Below are 15,222 nucleotides of genomic sequence, written 5' to 3'. Positions count from 1 at the left end.
TGGCACACGAGCTAAGTGCACGTTACACATGCACAAAGACCTGGGTTTGAGCCCCTGTTCCCCACCTGCAGGGAGGACGCTTCACAAGTGGTGAAGTAGTGCTGCAGGTGTCTCTCTCCCTCTCTTATCTCCCCCTCTCCTCTCAATTACAGTCTTATCAAATAAAATTAAATTTTAAAAAAATACAAAAGAAACATATTAGGAAAATTTCAGAGTAACAGCAGACTAAACTAACTCCATGTCTGGCTGTTCCTATAACGTGTAAAAATTGTACCATCTCTCTCATTAAGACTTCTGTGAATTTAAATGTGACTGTAAGGCCAAGGAGATAGAATAGTGGTCACACAAAAAGACCTTCATGACTGAGACTCTGAAATTCCAGGTTCAATCCCTTGCACTGCCATAAACTAGAGCTCAGTTGTGCTGGGGGTGGGGAAAACCACCTGGCTTGGACTCTGGAATATAATAAATGCTAGATGTTATCATTACTGCTATTCACCAGATCCAGTGTCTGCTGACAGTGTCTTGTGCAGCTCTTTGTACTTAGGAGTCAATCAGTATTATTTAAATGAGTAAGATGCAGCTGAATTAATCTGGAATTATAAACAAAACCTTGAGGAACCAAATGGCCTCTGGGAAATATAAGTAAATTACTTTTAATTATAGTACTCAGTAATGGGGGATACTGTTCTCAATGCTTTAAATACCTCATCTGAAATACAGCTAATAAGGACTCCATGAGTCTATAATTACTAAGTTCCATTTCACAGATGAGGAAACTGAGGCCTAGAGCGATTAAGTTAAGGACTGAGTCTTCTAATTAGAGAATGGCAGAGGCAGGACCAAACAGAGGTCTGAGGACCCGCCCTGCCCCCAAAAGTCCTCCACCTACTACTGCCTCCCTGCTGAGGTCAAGGCATCTTCTGATCCCTCACATTCAAGTTCCTCATAGTGGACTAGTCTTATCACAAATCTCACTCAAGGGCAGGGGAGATAGCATAATGGTTATGCAGAAACTACCATGCCTGAGGCTTAAAAGTCCTAGGTTCAATCCCCTGCACCACCGTAAGCCAGAGCTGAGCAGTACTCTCGTATAAACAAATAAATGTAATAATAATAATAATAATAATAAACCAAGTCTCATTCATGTTTTGTCATTGCTCTGTTTCATCAAACATGAATCCCTACAAGGGAGAGAGAATAAGCCTCTTCCAGTACTTAGATTTTTAACAATATTTATATTTTATTTACTGGGTTTTTGTTGTTGTTGTTTTGCCTCCAGGGTTATCACTGGGGCTTGGTGCCTGCACTATGAATCCACTGCTCCTGTGGCAATTTTTTGGATAAGACAGAGAGAAATTGAGAGGGGAGAGGAAGATACGGAGGGAGAATGACACCTGCAGACCTGCTTCACCACTTGTGAAGCAATTCCTCTGTAGGTGGGGAACCAGAGGCTCAAACCCAGATCCTTCTGCGGGTCCTTGTGCTTTGAACTATGTGCACTTAACCTGATATGCCACTACCAGGCCCCTTTAGCAATATTATACTTACTTATTATTGGTTAGAGACAGAAATTAAGAGAGGACACAGGGCAACTTTACTGGGATTTTTTAGTAAATCAGTTTAAGCAGTATTTCAAGTTTCCTGAGAGAGGGAAATAGAGACGCCTGCAGACTGTTTCACCACTTGTGCAAATGAAAATATATATATTTTTTCATTTCATTTTGTGCTCATCTGAAAAAAAAAAAACATGTAATACAAGATCAGGGGAAAAACATGTTTCACTACTTGTAAAGCTTTCCCATGCAGGTGGTGGGGACCAGGGGTTTGAACCTGAGTCTTTGAATACTATAACGTGTACACTTAACCAGGTATGCCATCATCTGGCCCCATCCTTATATTTCTTGAAGAAAGATGATCTATGAAAAATGTTTTTCCAGTTCTGATATGTCCATTCTCAGGCGGGACTTTTGTGTCCTTGTCTTGCCTATCCCATAGGCTGCAAGTTGTTTAAGTATAATTTATTAATGAGAGAAGAGAGGGAGACATTCACACTACTTAAGGAAAAATATGGCTGCCTGCATGATCGAATCCTTATCATTCATTCTGTAGGGCACCAGTTCCTCTGGCTTCATTCTATTTACATAATACTCTCACTTTTATAAAGGCTCCATCTGATCATTCCGGGAATGAAGTCCATCTTCCTGATAAAATTTGTGACTGTTCTCAATTTTGTTTCAAAAGAGTAATTCAAAGGTCCGACAGCCCTGGGCTTAGAGGCTGAATTCACAGGTTTCTGCAAGTCTACAATCTTTAGGTTTTAACTCTGGGTGTTCAGTTCTCATCTCAGGACTCCAAGGCACATGGAAATTAAGAGCAAAGGCTGTGGGAACAAGGCACAAATGGAAGCGGATGCCTAGGAAGACACCCCACACACACGAAGAAAAAAAAAAAATGACTGTCTCCCTCCCTTAGCAGAGAAGCCAGCCTCCATGAATAATCATGCTAACCCTGTTATTTGCTGAGGGGACTGCTTGAAGCCTGGATAAGGCAAATGTTTACTCTTGGCCTTAATGCACCAAAAAGGTATTAAAGTTTCAGGAGGCTCCAGGAAGGGAGGAGTAGGAAATGTCCTCAGCACTGACTGGGCCATGGGCTGCCTCACAAAGTTGTTCCCGTAAAGAAAGGGCAGACGGTCTTACCAAGTGTGGATTCCACCTCTGCTCTCTCCCACATATAATTTGGTTCCTTTGGTTCCTTCAAAGTAGCTTTTTAAACAAAGGTCTACAAAGGTGTTAACCAAAGCTTGAAATCTTCAGGAGACCAAAGGGGAAGAAAATTTGAATCATAAGAACTGTCAAGGAGTACAGGTCCAGAAGTCTGGCACTATGGTTAAGGTTCTGGGCGCTTTTAAGTTGAGGCCCTGAGTTTGATCCCTGGCACTGCATGTACAGGAGGCATACTTTGGTCTCTCTCTCTCAATAATATACAAATTTTTTAAAAATATATTTTACTTATTTAAATTAGATCCAGAGCCCAGCTCAGCTCTGGCTGATGGTGATGCTGGGATTGAACCTGGGACCACAAAGCCTTTTGTGTAACCATTATAAGCAAGAATTGTCAAAGAGATAAGCAAGGTTTCAGCAGGTTTCCCAGTAGGTCCAACATCAAGGGTTTGTGAGGGTAGAGGGCCCAGGGTGCACTTCCCAGCCAAGGCCCCACCAACACTGAAACTCAACCACTTCACCATCTACCCCACAGGGTGGGGGCTGTGCTTTCTTATAGACAAAATGATGTCAAGGTCATGTTCCATTCTCCAGATACCACTAACCTAGGCCACCAGTTATCCTGAGTCTTTCCTAGACCTGTGACATGGATCTCTGCAGAGGGTGCCATTCCTTTCCGTGTGTGTGTGTGTGTGTGTGTGTGTGTGTGTGTTTCTTCCTTCCTTTTCCCTCCCTTACACCCCTCCTTTTTTTGCATGTGTTGCATAGAAACAGAAAGTGCCTTTGTACCAATTACAAGGCACTAATTTACGTGTTTCAGTGGGCGCTGGGCTTGCTTGAGAAACATTAGGAGAAAGTGAGGGTCGGGTGTGGGGGTGGCTCCTCCAGCACAGGCCTGGAATGCCAGCAAGCTTTCCTCCCAGTCTCAGAGCAGCCACCAAGGAGGGAGGGAGAAGCCTGACCAAAAAATAAAAAAATCCAGACTAACAAAAATGACAAAATGAGGCTCTTTTGTTTCAAATCCAGATTTTTTTTTTTTTTTTTTTTAACCAGAGCACAACTCAGCTCTGGATTATGGTGGTGTGGGGGACTGAACCTGGGTCTTTAGAGCCTCAGGCATGAGAGCCTCTTTGCAGAACCATTATGTTATCTACTACCTCCCCCCCCCCCAATCCTGAATGTTAATCTCCTGGCTATCAAAAAGCAAAAGGATGGGGGGTGAGGGTAGATAGCATAATGGTTCTGCAGAGACTCTCATGCCTGAGGCTCCAAAGTCCCAGATTCAGTCCCCCACACAACCATAAACCAGAGCTGAGCAGTTCTTTGGTTTTTTAAAAAAAGAGAGAGAAATTGGGGGGGGGGAGCAAATGGATGGTTGAGAAGACCAACTCTTTTTAATTTTTAAAGCTTATTTTTATTTTAATTAGATACAGAAAGAACGATAGAGACCAGAGCACTATTCAACTGTGGGTATTGAACCTGGGATCTCAGAGTCTCAGGCAGGAAAGTTTGACAGAACCATTATGTTGTCTCCCCAGCCCAAAAAAGCTACTCTAGCCAGCTGTTTTCAGGGTCCCTGGAAAAGTGAATTCTGGAGAACTCTCTGTTCACTTCTCTGTTCAGTGAATTCAATCAGCCAATTATTTATTTATTTATTTTCCCTTTTTGTTGTCCTTGTTGTTTTATTGTAGTTGTTGTTGATGTCATTGTTGTTGGATAGGACAGAGAGAAATGGAGAGAGGAGGGGAAGAGAGGGTGAGAGAAAGATAGACACCTGCAGACCTGCTTCACCGCCTGTAAAGTGACTCCCCTGCAGGTGGGGAGCCAAGGGCTCGAACAGGGATGCTTATGCCGGCCCTTGTGCTTTGCGCCAAGTGTGCTTAACCTGCTGCTCTACCGCCCGGCTCCCTTCAGCCAATTTTTTTTAAGTACTGACATGACAGATTTTGTCTTTAAAAATATATATTTTTATTTATTAGAGAGAAATCAATTGGAAAAGGGGCTGGGAAGAGAAAAAGAGATACCTGCAGCCTTGTTTCACCATTTGTGAAGCTTCCTTCCTGCAGGTGGAAACCAGGGGCTTATACCCTGGTTCCTGTTCATGGTAAAGAGTGTGCTTAACCAGGTGAGCCACCTCCCAGGCCCCTAGTCGGTCACTTTCCCAAAACACTGCAAGATAGCCAGTTCTTGGGATAAACCTCACCAGCTGAGCTGGGAATGTCAATCTGACTCCCATGTGCAGAGGCCAAGTAGGTATCTCCCTCAGGTTGCTGGTTCTGGAAATGAATGGGGATTTAGGACCAGCACAGCACTCACTATACTCACAGGGGCTCCAGCCTCCCTCCCCAGGCTGCAGCTGGGGTCCTCCCTTCTCTCACAGAAGATTCCATAGCAGAATTGCAGGGGGGGAGGGTTGGGTGGGGAGAATGCTTGCTCTCTCCACTTTTACTGCAATTGTGTCTTCTGGTGCCAGGTGGCAAGCCTGCTGGCAGCAGGAGCTTCTGTGAAGCAGCTTCATTTGGTTGCTGTAGGGCAGACAGAGGACTGCAGAGGACAAGGGACAGAGACAGCAGCAGGCAGCAAGTAGTCCTTCTGACTCTGGGGTCAGGGACAGGGCTGCTGGGTATTCCCAGCAGGCCCCAATCCCAAAGTGAGATACTAGCAGTGAGCTGAAACTGGAACAAGGATCTGGCCCATCTTTCCATGAATACAGGTGACCGTAGACTCTGATCTGACACCCAGACACAAACCCTTCTGGGCTTTCTTGTAGTCTTTAAAATCTATCACCTTCATGGCCTGGGAAGCAGAGCAAAGGCTCAAATGTTGGCTGCTGAAGAATGAAGTCCTGAGCTCATTCCTGCTACCACATCCAGTAATGCTCTGGCTTCTCCATTCTCTCCCTGTGTGTTCTCTATCTATCTATCTATCTATCTATCTATCTATCTATCTATCTATCTACTTATCTATCTATATCACCGTCTCCCTCCCTCCCTCCCTCCCTTCCTCTCTCTCCTTTTCCCTCATTCTGCCAGAGAGCACTGCTCTGCTCAGCTCAGCTCTAGTTTATAGTGGTGCAGGACAGAACCTGGGACTTTGTAGCCCCCGTGAGTCTTTTTGCTATCTTCCCTGCCTAACACTTGTAAAATAAGTAAAAAAAAAAAAAAAAAGCTAAGTGTTAAAAAAAAGAAAAGAAAAAAGCCTGTCGTCTTCTACAAGAGGCCTCTGGCAGCCCTCAGCCCTCTTTAAGGTAGATTTTTTTTTTTCCTAACAGGATACATGACACCCTGTCTAGACAGGCTCGAAGTGGGGGTGGGGGGGGAAATGGACAGGTGTGTGTGTGACATCACCCCTAAGGGGGTGAGATTAGTTCTCTAGAGGCAGGTGAAAAGTCCATACTATGACAAAGATGTATGGCTTTCTTTACTTTCCTCTTCTTTTCTTTTTAATTGCAACCAGCATTATCCTTAGGGCTTGGAATCCACTGCTCCTTGTGGCCATTTTTCCTTTCCTCTTTTTTTTTTTTAATTAGATAGGGAAGAGAGAAATTGGTGTGGGACTAGAGAGAGGGAGAGAAATATAGATACTTGTAGTACTTCTTTACCACTTATGAAGCTTCCCCCCTGCAAGTGGGGAGTGGAGAACTGAACCAAGGGTCTTTGTGCATGGTAACTTGTGCTCAACTGGGTGTGCCACCACCCAGCCCTTGGTCGGTGGCTTTCTAGAGGGGTACACTACATCAGTTTGATTTTTTTTTCTCTCACCAGAGCACTGCTCAGCTCTAGTTCATAGTAGTGCAGGGGATTAAACCTGGGACTTTGTGGAGCAATAGCTATGACAGTCTCTTTGCATAACCATTATGCTATCAGGGGGTACTACATAAACAGCTCTACAATTTAACCACAGAACTAAAACATCATGGGTGGGGGAGAGGAATTATTGGGGAAAAAATAAAAATAGTTTGCTGCTTCACCCTGCATGAGACCCAGGTTTAAGCCCAACCCCCAATGCATTGAAGGAAGTTTTGGTGTTTTTTCTCAGTGATGATGATGATGATGACAGTGACGCGGGGGCAGGGGAGCAGAGAAGCAATGATCTTGCCATCCTCACTCCGGGATCGCTGTAGATGTGACCTGGACAAAGCATCAAAGCATTCCTTATGAAAAATCAAAGTGGTCCCTACATGATTTGGGGGGGGGGCCTTCTGGAAAGAGCAGGGTGGGGAGCATGACCCCTGAAAAGACAAAGGTGGGAGGGAGTAACTGGTATAATTGGTGTACTGTTTGGGGGCTACTTCTGTGTTCAAGGTTCCTAGACTAGGACCTCCTACCAAGGCAAAACCTTGCCTTGTCTTAGAATCCGGCCTTTGGGTGACAGAAGTGGGCCCTAGGTCTGGGTAGACAGCATAAAGGTTATGCAAAGAGACTCTCATGCCTGAGGCTCCAAAGTCCCATCTTCAGTTGCCACAGTGCAGTGGTGCTCTGATAGATATAGATAGAAAGAGAGGAAAAAGAAAAGAAAAAGGATCCTTCTCTCTCCTGAGCCCCTGAACCACACCCCTGCCTCCAAAGCTTTTCTCTTTTTTCTTCTTTTTTTTTTTGTCACCAGATAATGGCTAGAGCTTATAACTGCATCTTCCTGCAGCCTTTTTTTCCCTTTAAGATAATAGGGTGAGAGACAGAGAGATAGGATGAGAGAGTAGGAGAGATACCACAGCACCACTCCACTCTAGTGAAGCTTCCTCCCCTCAGGTCAGGCACTTCCATGTGCTATCAGCGGGTCGACTCCAGGTCCTTCCTTGTTGTAGCCTATATGTTCTACCAGGTGAGCCACCTCCTGGCCACTCCAAAGCTTCTTGGTGTGATTACGGAAGATGAACACAAGACACACAGGGCAGGCTTGGCAACTACTAAAGCAAAAAAGTTTAAACTTTAGTGTCAAAGGATACTCCACCTAATAACAGGCCAGCAATAAGAGACATTCTTACAAAGGCCAGAAAAGCCCATTTTCCAAGTTGGGGGTAACTTCCATGATGGCACTATCCAGGTCCCAGTATCAGGAAAAAGTCCCAACAAGATAAGGAGAAACTCTAGAGTCAGGGACTTCCTTCTGCCCTACTGCCCTACATGGTCATTTTTTTCAAATTTCTTCACCAGCACTTGGATGTGAGCATTGGGATTTAGGGCTTTCTGATCTTCAGAACCCTGTAACCTGCCTCATGAGTTGGAGATTAGATGACTCAAGAGTCTTTTTAAAAAGAGCTAAATGGAATTGGCGTATCGCACCAAAGTAAAAGACTCTGGGGTGGGTGGGTGGGGAGAATACAGGTCCATGAAGGATGATAAATGACATAGTGGGGGTTGTATTGTTAAATGGGAAACTGGGGAATGTTATGCATGTACAAACTATTGTACTTACTGTTGAATGTAAAACATTAATTCCCCAATAAAGAAATTTAAAAAATAAAAATGAAAAAGAGCTAAATTATGGTCCAGGAGGTGGCACAGTGGATAAGGCTTTGGACTCTCAAGCATGAGGTCCCAAGTTCAATCCCCAGCAGTACATGTACCAGAGTGATGTCTGGTTCTTTCTTTCTCTCCTATCATTTCTCATGAATAAATGTAACTGAGGTAGCACCCTAGCATTAGCTGGTTCTTTAGAGCTGAAATTTGGATACAGTTGTCTCCTGTCCCCAAGCCCCACCACCCCTGCCCCACACCCACACAGATGCCTCACAGCAATCTATATGCAAGGTAATAGGACAGTCAGGAAATTTAGGATAAATTTGAAGCTGGCTGCATTTTCAAATTACATGTTCGACCTGTTTTCACGTGAAGTACTCAGGTTAATAATGCAAAACATTACAAGAAATATACCCTGCACTGTTAAAAAAGTGAAAACAGAAAGGGGCACATCTGCTATACTTTTTTCACATTAATAATGATTCCACTTTAGAAGGTCCCTTACTGGGTAAACTTCAGAAGTGTACCACCTGAGAAGATATCTGATTTACAAGTTGCAGAAATGAACTGAGCCTAATGTTTAAAAATGTAGTGGCTTGGGGGCTAGGGCACTGGCTAGACTCCCATGAGCCTCTGAATTTCATCCTCAACATCGAATGTGACAAAATGATGCTTTATTTATCACACTTCTATCATAAAGAAATGATCTTTTAAAAAATAAAAATATTGGGGCTGGGTGGTGGTGCACCTGGTTGAGCGCACATATTACAATGCTCAAGGACCCAGGTTCAAGTCCCTGGTCCCCACTTGGAGGAGGAAAGCTTCACAAGTGGTGAAGTAGTGTTGCAGGTGTCTCTCTGTCTCTCTTCCTCTTATCCTATCCTTCCCTCTCGACTTCTGGCTATCTCTATCCAATAAATAAAATGAAGAAAAATTTTAAAATAAAATAAAAATACTACAGGCGGGGTGGGGTAGATAGCATAGTGGTTATGCAAAAAGACTCATGCCTGAGGCCCTGAATTACCAGGCTCAAACCAACCGCCCCCCCACCATAAGCCAGAGCTGAGTAGTGAGTGCTCTGGTAAAAAAAAATAGTAACAATTTTAAATAATAATATTTACCATATACAAGGGCCTGGGTTCGAGCCCCCACTCCTCACCTTCAGGGAGATGTTTCACAAGCTGTGAAACACGCCTGCAAGTGTCTCTTACTCCCCCCCCTTTTTTTTTTCTTACCAAAGCACTTATCAGCTCTGGCTTATGTTGACTAGGGGGAGGCGGACTGATCCTGGGACTTCAGAGCCTCAGTGTGACAGTTTCTTTGCACAACCATTATGCTAACTACTCTTCCACTCTTAATTTTTCTCTGTCCTGTTAAGTATAACAGAAAAAAAAAATGCACCAAAGTAAAGGCTAGGGGGAGGGGGAGAGCAAGGAGACTTTCAGATCCTGGTGCATGACGGTGGAGGAAGACCCAGGCTGGGGGTGAGAGTGTTGTGTAGAAAACTGAGAATTTTTACACATGTACCAACAATTGTATTTACTGTAAACCATTAGGGACTCCCCTAATAAAAATAAAAAATGAAAAATTGGGGAGGAGTCAGGCGGTAGCACAGTGGGTTAAGAGCACGTGGCACAAAGCTCGATGACCAGCTTAAGGATCCTGGTTCCAGCCCCGGATCCTCCCACTGCAAGGGGTTCGCTTCACAGGCAGTGAAACAGGTCTGCAGGTGTCTGTCTTTCTCTCCCCGTCTTCCCCTCCTCTCTCCATTTTCTCTGTCCTATTAAACAACGACGACATCAACAACAACAATAATAACTACAACAATAAAACAACAAGGACAACAAAAAGAGAATAAATAAATATTTTTTTTTAAATGAAAAACTGGCCACCAGGTCTATTGGAGTTGTAGTGCTGCCACTGAGCCACAGTAATAACCCTGGTGGCAATAGGAACAAAAAATAAAAATATATATAAGGTGGGGAAAAAAGCATAATGCTTACACAAAGAGACAGACTCATGCTTGAGGCTCCAAAATCCCAGGTTCAACCCCTACCTATCGTAAACCAGAGCTGAGTAGTGCTCTGGTAAAATAAAATTTATTTTATGTTTCTCAGCTTTGAGGACATACTCTATTATGCATAAACCCAAGATCCAGAATGCCTTGAGGGCCTACTATGTGCCTCATATGTTTCTGAAGTATATTTTCTTATCTTTGTACAAAACCTAAGAGTCTACTGACTAAGTTCTTATCTTGTTCAAGAAACTGAGGCTTGGGGAAGAGAGACAGTATAATGGTTATGCAAAGAGACTCTGATGCCTGATGCTCCAAAGTCCCAGGTTTAATCCCCCACACCACCATAAACCAGAGCTGAGCAGGGCTTCTGGTAAAGAAAAGAGAGAAACTTAGGCTCAACTAAACTAGAGATTGCCAGTCTAAATGTCACTAGACAGCATATGAAAGATTAGAATAGGCCAGATGGTGGCATACCTCATTAAGCTTGCACATTACAGTGCACAAGGACCTAAGTTCAAGCCCCTGGTTCCCACCTGCAGGGGGAAAGCTTCACAAGTGGTGAAGCAGGGTTGCAGTTGTCTCTCTCTCTCTCTCTCCCTCTCTATCTCCCCCTCTCAATTTCTCTCTGTCTCTATCCAATAATAAATAAATTTTTTTAAAAAAAAGATTAAAATAAGGGTCACTGCATTAGTTAAAAAATGATCAGGGGGTCAGACCGTAGCACAGTGGATTAAGCGCACATGGCGTGAAGCACAAGGACAGGCTAAGGATCTCTGTTCACTTCATGAGCAGTGAAGCAGGTCTGCAGGTGTCTTTCTCTCCTCCTCTTTGTCTCCCCCTCCTCCATTTCTGTCTTATCCAACAACAATGACATCAATAAGGCAATAATAACAACGATAAGAGAATAAAGGCAACAACAAAGGGGAAAAAATTAGCCTCCTGGAGCAGTGGATTCACGGTACAGGCACCAACCCCCAGCAATAACCCTGGAGGCAAAAAATAAAAAGATAAAAAAATGATCAGATAAGGGGTTCAAGCCAATTGTTAGGCAGGCATTATGGCCCAGTATTGCCAGATTGTTCGATTTTTCCAGAGAAACCAAAAACCTGGATTGGAGCCCTATATCTCAGGTTTTTTGACGTTGGTAACTAATTAAAATTTTATAAACCTTGTGTTGGCCAAGCCAAACAAAACTGCAAAGCAAATTCTATGGAAAGGCCTCTAGTTTGCAAACCGTGAGTTGAAGTCAATTGCTGTAGGTCTCACAAACAGAAAACAGGAGACCAAGTCATAATCCAGCTCTGTCCCTCTACCCTACAACCCTCAAAGCGTCTTTTTCTCTCCAGGCAATCACAGGAGTAGGTGCACTGAGTAAAATAAAGTTTTATTTAAAGGATTCAACTTCTAAAGACACTGCTTTTACAGACCTGGCAGCCCTCTAAGGCTCTGTGGGGAGAGAGCAGCAGGAGGTATTCTAGTTGAGCCCCATGGAGCTGGGGGGTGTGGCTGGAATTTCAGCTCTTAAAATTCCCACTGAATGCAGACATTCCAACTGTTATCTTGGTCCCACCTTCTCGTTTGATACGGACAAGATGAGATAGGCACAAACCTCCAAAGCAATCTAACTGGAAGCACTACCAGAAAGCTTCAAGTGCCTGAACCCTCCTGCAAGTTTCTTATTTCCAACTGCCTTCACTCACTGCATCTGGACAAGGAATACATTTGGAGTCTTCTTTCCGAGGCTGGGGTTTTTAGCTCCACCTGGTCCTGGAACTACTGAACCCCAAAACATAAACAAGAAACCTGCAATCATTCTCATGCTCATTTTCAAAAGACTTCATCCTTGATGCTCATTTTCAAAAGACTAACTGTAGCATTTAAAATAGGATTAACGATTCACTGGGATTTTTTTTTTATCCACTCTTGACTGTGTGAAAGGTTTTCCTGAAACAGCCAAGCCTATGTGCCTCGTGGAGAATTAAAGAGCACACGCTTGCACGCACACAGAGCAGCCATTTCTACTAGGGAGAATCTCACTCAGCTGAAGGGTTCAGAAGGCTGTTTTTTTTTTTTTTTTTTTTTTTTTTTTGTCCAGAGGCAGAAGCACTGCAGGCTCCCCCAACTGCACGACTGGGCAGCTCCCTGAAGGAGAGAGTGCCTTTGCCCAAGGTGGCAGTGGGTGTTACTGTGAACAACTCAACCCAGGAACATGGCTGACTCGGCCAGGCCCGCCCAACAGCTGGTGGTGAGTAACACAGCTCAGGCTGATAGAACCCCACTCTGCCCCTCTCCTGGCCTCAGTAAAGGTCACAGCCCCCCAACTCAAGCATGGGTCTTTCAAGCACCTCTGGGATCCAAACTTTCCAAGGTACCCAGTTTCTGGCAACCACCACCACCCCGGACAGTGCAAAGCCGGGAATCCGCATGAACCTGACGGAAATTCGGTTTTATTCCCGTGCCAACTGCCACCTCCACGAAGCAGCACTTTCCAAAAGGAAATAAAATTCGAGACCCAGTTAATGGGGCCTTCCATAAATAATAGTAGTAAATAAATAAAACCTTAGAAAGCAAACCCAGTCAATTACTATTTAAAATCCAGTCACAGGCCAGAGGCCTGAGCTTCAAAGTATCAAAACGAGTATTAAAATAAAAAAAAAAAAATTTCCCAAACAACACTTTTCCCCAGGAATTCCAACACAAGCTCTTCACCATGGTGTCAGAGGACAGAAAGAAGAGTGTGGGGAGAGATTGGCACCCAGAGCTTCCTGATGATAATGATGGTTGTGCCCTCCGGGTGGGACCCAGCCCTGCGCCCACCCCGCGCGGGGGTCCCCGCGCGCGACCTTTCCCCGGGGCTTCCGGAAAGGCCCCAGGCTCCGCGACCCGGCCTTGACCTCCAGCAGGGACCACACCTCCTCCTGCCCCGCTCCTCCTCCCCCGCCCCCGGGTGGGCGCGCCCTCGCCGGCCGCAGAGGTGAGGCAGGGACTCGCTCCGAACCACCTCCCGCGCCGCTCACCCCGGAAGGTGACGGCGCCCCCACCCCAACCCCTGCACCCCAGCCCGGTTATTTTAAACCTCTGGGGCAACTCCGGGCCGAACTGATCAGCCCGCCTCGGCCAGCCCCCACCGCTCCGCGCGGCCTGAGTCAGCACCCCCCCCCCCCGCGCAAGACAAGCAAGAAGCGGTCACTCGCCTGCGAGCCCCCGCAGAAGTGACAGTAGCGTCCCCTGAACCCTCCGCCCTCTCCGGCCGCCCCCTCAGCCGGCTTGGACCCGGGCGGTGCGGGTGCGGGAGCCGGGGTGGCTTCTCCGACCCCCCCCCCAAGCCTCGCCCGCACTGAGTCTGGGGACCCCGAGGGCGACAGGTCCCCCCGTCTCGCAACCCCCCAACCCCCGCGGAGGGGCGGGGCGCAGGTGGCCCGCAGCGCAGGTGCGGGGAGGGGCCCCGGCTGACCTGTGTGCACTCTGTAGTGGGCTTTGAGGTGCGACGACTTGCCGTAGACTTTCCCGCAGCCGCTGTACGGACACTTGTGCCGCTTCTCCGAGGCGTGCTTGCCCTTCGCGGCCGCCCCGGGGTGCAGCAGGGTCAGCGGGCTGGGCGCGCCGCCCGGCTCCCGGCTCTGGCCGGCGGGGCTGTGCGCGGGGCTGGAGCCCGCCTCGGTGGGCGCGTCGCTGTCGGAGCCCAGGTCGTCGTCGGGGCTCTCCAGGCTGTCGCTGCACACCGAGGGCGTCTGGATGGGCCGGTACTTGTTGAGGTCCAGCAGGCTCTTGGCGATGGTGACCAGCGTGCAGTAGTCCTTCCAGGTGCTGTCGGCCGGCTCGCCGTGCTCCTTGGCGGCCGCCACCTCGCGCTCCGGGAGCCGCCGGCGCTCGGCCTCCGGGGCGCCCCCGAGCTCGGGGCCCGCGGCGCGGTTGGAGATTGACACCAGGCACTGGGCGGCCACGAAGTCCATGTAGGCGGCCGCGGACATGGTGCGGCCGGACGCGGGTGCTGGCGGCGGACGGGCTCAGCGCGCCCAGCCCAGCCTCGGACGGACGGGAGGGAGCGCGGCGGGCGGGCGGGCGGGCGGGCGGGCGGGCGGGCGGGCTGGCGCGGCGGCCAAAGGGGCGGGGGCCCGGCGCTTCCGACTCGCTCGCGGGCGCGGCGGGGCCGCCTCAGCCCCTCATCTTTACGTAACCGGCGGCGCCTCCGCACGCAGCCGCCCGGCCCAGCTGCCCCCGACGGGCGGCCCCGCCGCACGTGGCGGCCGCAAGTTTCTCCCGCGGAGTCCGCCCCCGGGGGCGGGGGCGGCCTCCCTCCCTCCGCGGAGCCCCGCCGGGGGGGCCGTCAGCCCAGCACCCCGACTCGGGCAGCGAGCGCCGCGTCTAGGCCGCACCGTCCCCCCGGCGCCCGGACGGCCGCGCAGCCCCTGCCCCGGCCGGTTCGCAGAGCTCCGGCATTCCCCGGCTCTGTGACAATTTTGCAGAACCCCATCACGTCACAGTGCAACCCCCCTCCAATTGGCCAGGGGGAGGCTGAGTCAACTCTGTTTACTCTCCACCCTCCCCCCCCGCAGCCCCCCGCCGCCAGTCAGCGCGGCCCTCGGCGGAAAGGCGCGGCCCGGCCCCAGCGCCCGGCCAATCCCGCCGCTCCCAGCCGCCGCCGCGTGCTCCCGGCCGCCGCCGCCACTTAAAAGGGGGACAGCTGCGCGCGCGCGCGCGCGCGCGCGGGGGAGGGCGGGAGCGACCGCGCCTCCCCAGGTGCAGCCCCTTCAAGCACCCCCACCCCTCACTGCTGGGCCGTGTGCGGGGTCCGTGGGGCGCACTCTCCGCGCGCCCGCCGCCCTCCGTCCTTAAGGGCGCGGGGGACTCGGGCCGCGGCGGCCCAGCCAGCAAACAGTTAAGTGGCTTCCTGCTAACGCGCCAGTCCCAGCAACCGGCCGCCCAATCAAAAGTAAGTTGGTTGATGTCACTGACCTGGCCTCAGCCAATCAGAAGCCCGTTCTAACAGCCGACCGCTCCGCACTTGTAACCGAGCCCA

General features: G+C 48.6%; 1 protein-coding gene across 1 annotated transcript in view; it reads right to left on the bottom strand.

The window, feature by feature from the left end:
- KLF9 (KLF transcription factor 9) overlaps nucleotides 1-14,859 on the bottom strand; it is a 41,847-nt gene extending 26,988 nt beyond the window's left edge. The window contains exon 1 of the mRNA XM_060199694.1: nucleotides 13,657-14,859. Coding sequence (XP_060055677.1) covers nucleotides 13,657-14,173 — 517 coding nt within the window. The 5' untranslated portion in view covers nucleotides 14,174-14,859. The remainder of the gene's footprint in view (nucleotides 1-13,656) is intronic.
- Between the last annotated feature and the right edge of the window lie 363 nt (nucleotides 14,860-15,222).

This window comes from Erinaceus europaeus, chromosome 10 (genome assembly GCF_950295315.1).
Source record: "Erinaceus europaeus chromosome 10, mEriEur2.1, whole genome shotgun sequence".
Lineage (NCBI taxonomy): Eukaryota > Metazoa > Chordata > Mammalia > Eulipotyphla > Erinaceidae > Erinaceus > Erinaceus europaeus.
Note: the sequence above shows the minus strand (reverse complement) of the source record. Positions and strands in the feature narration are given on the sequence as shown.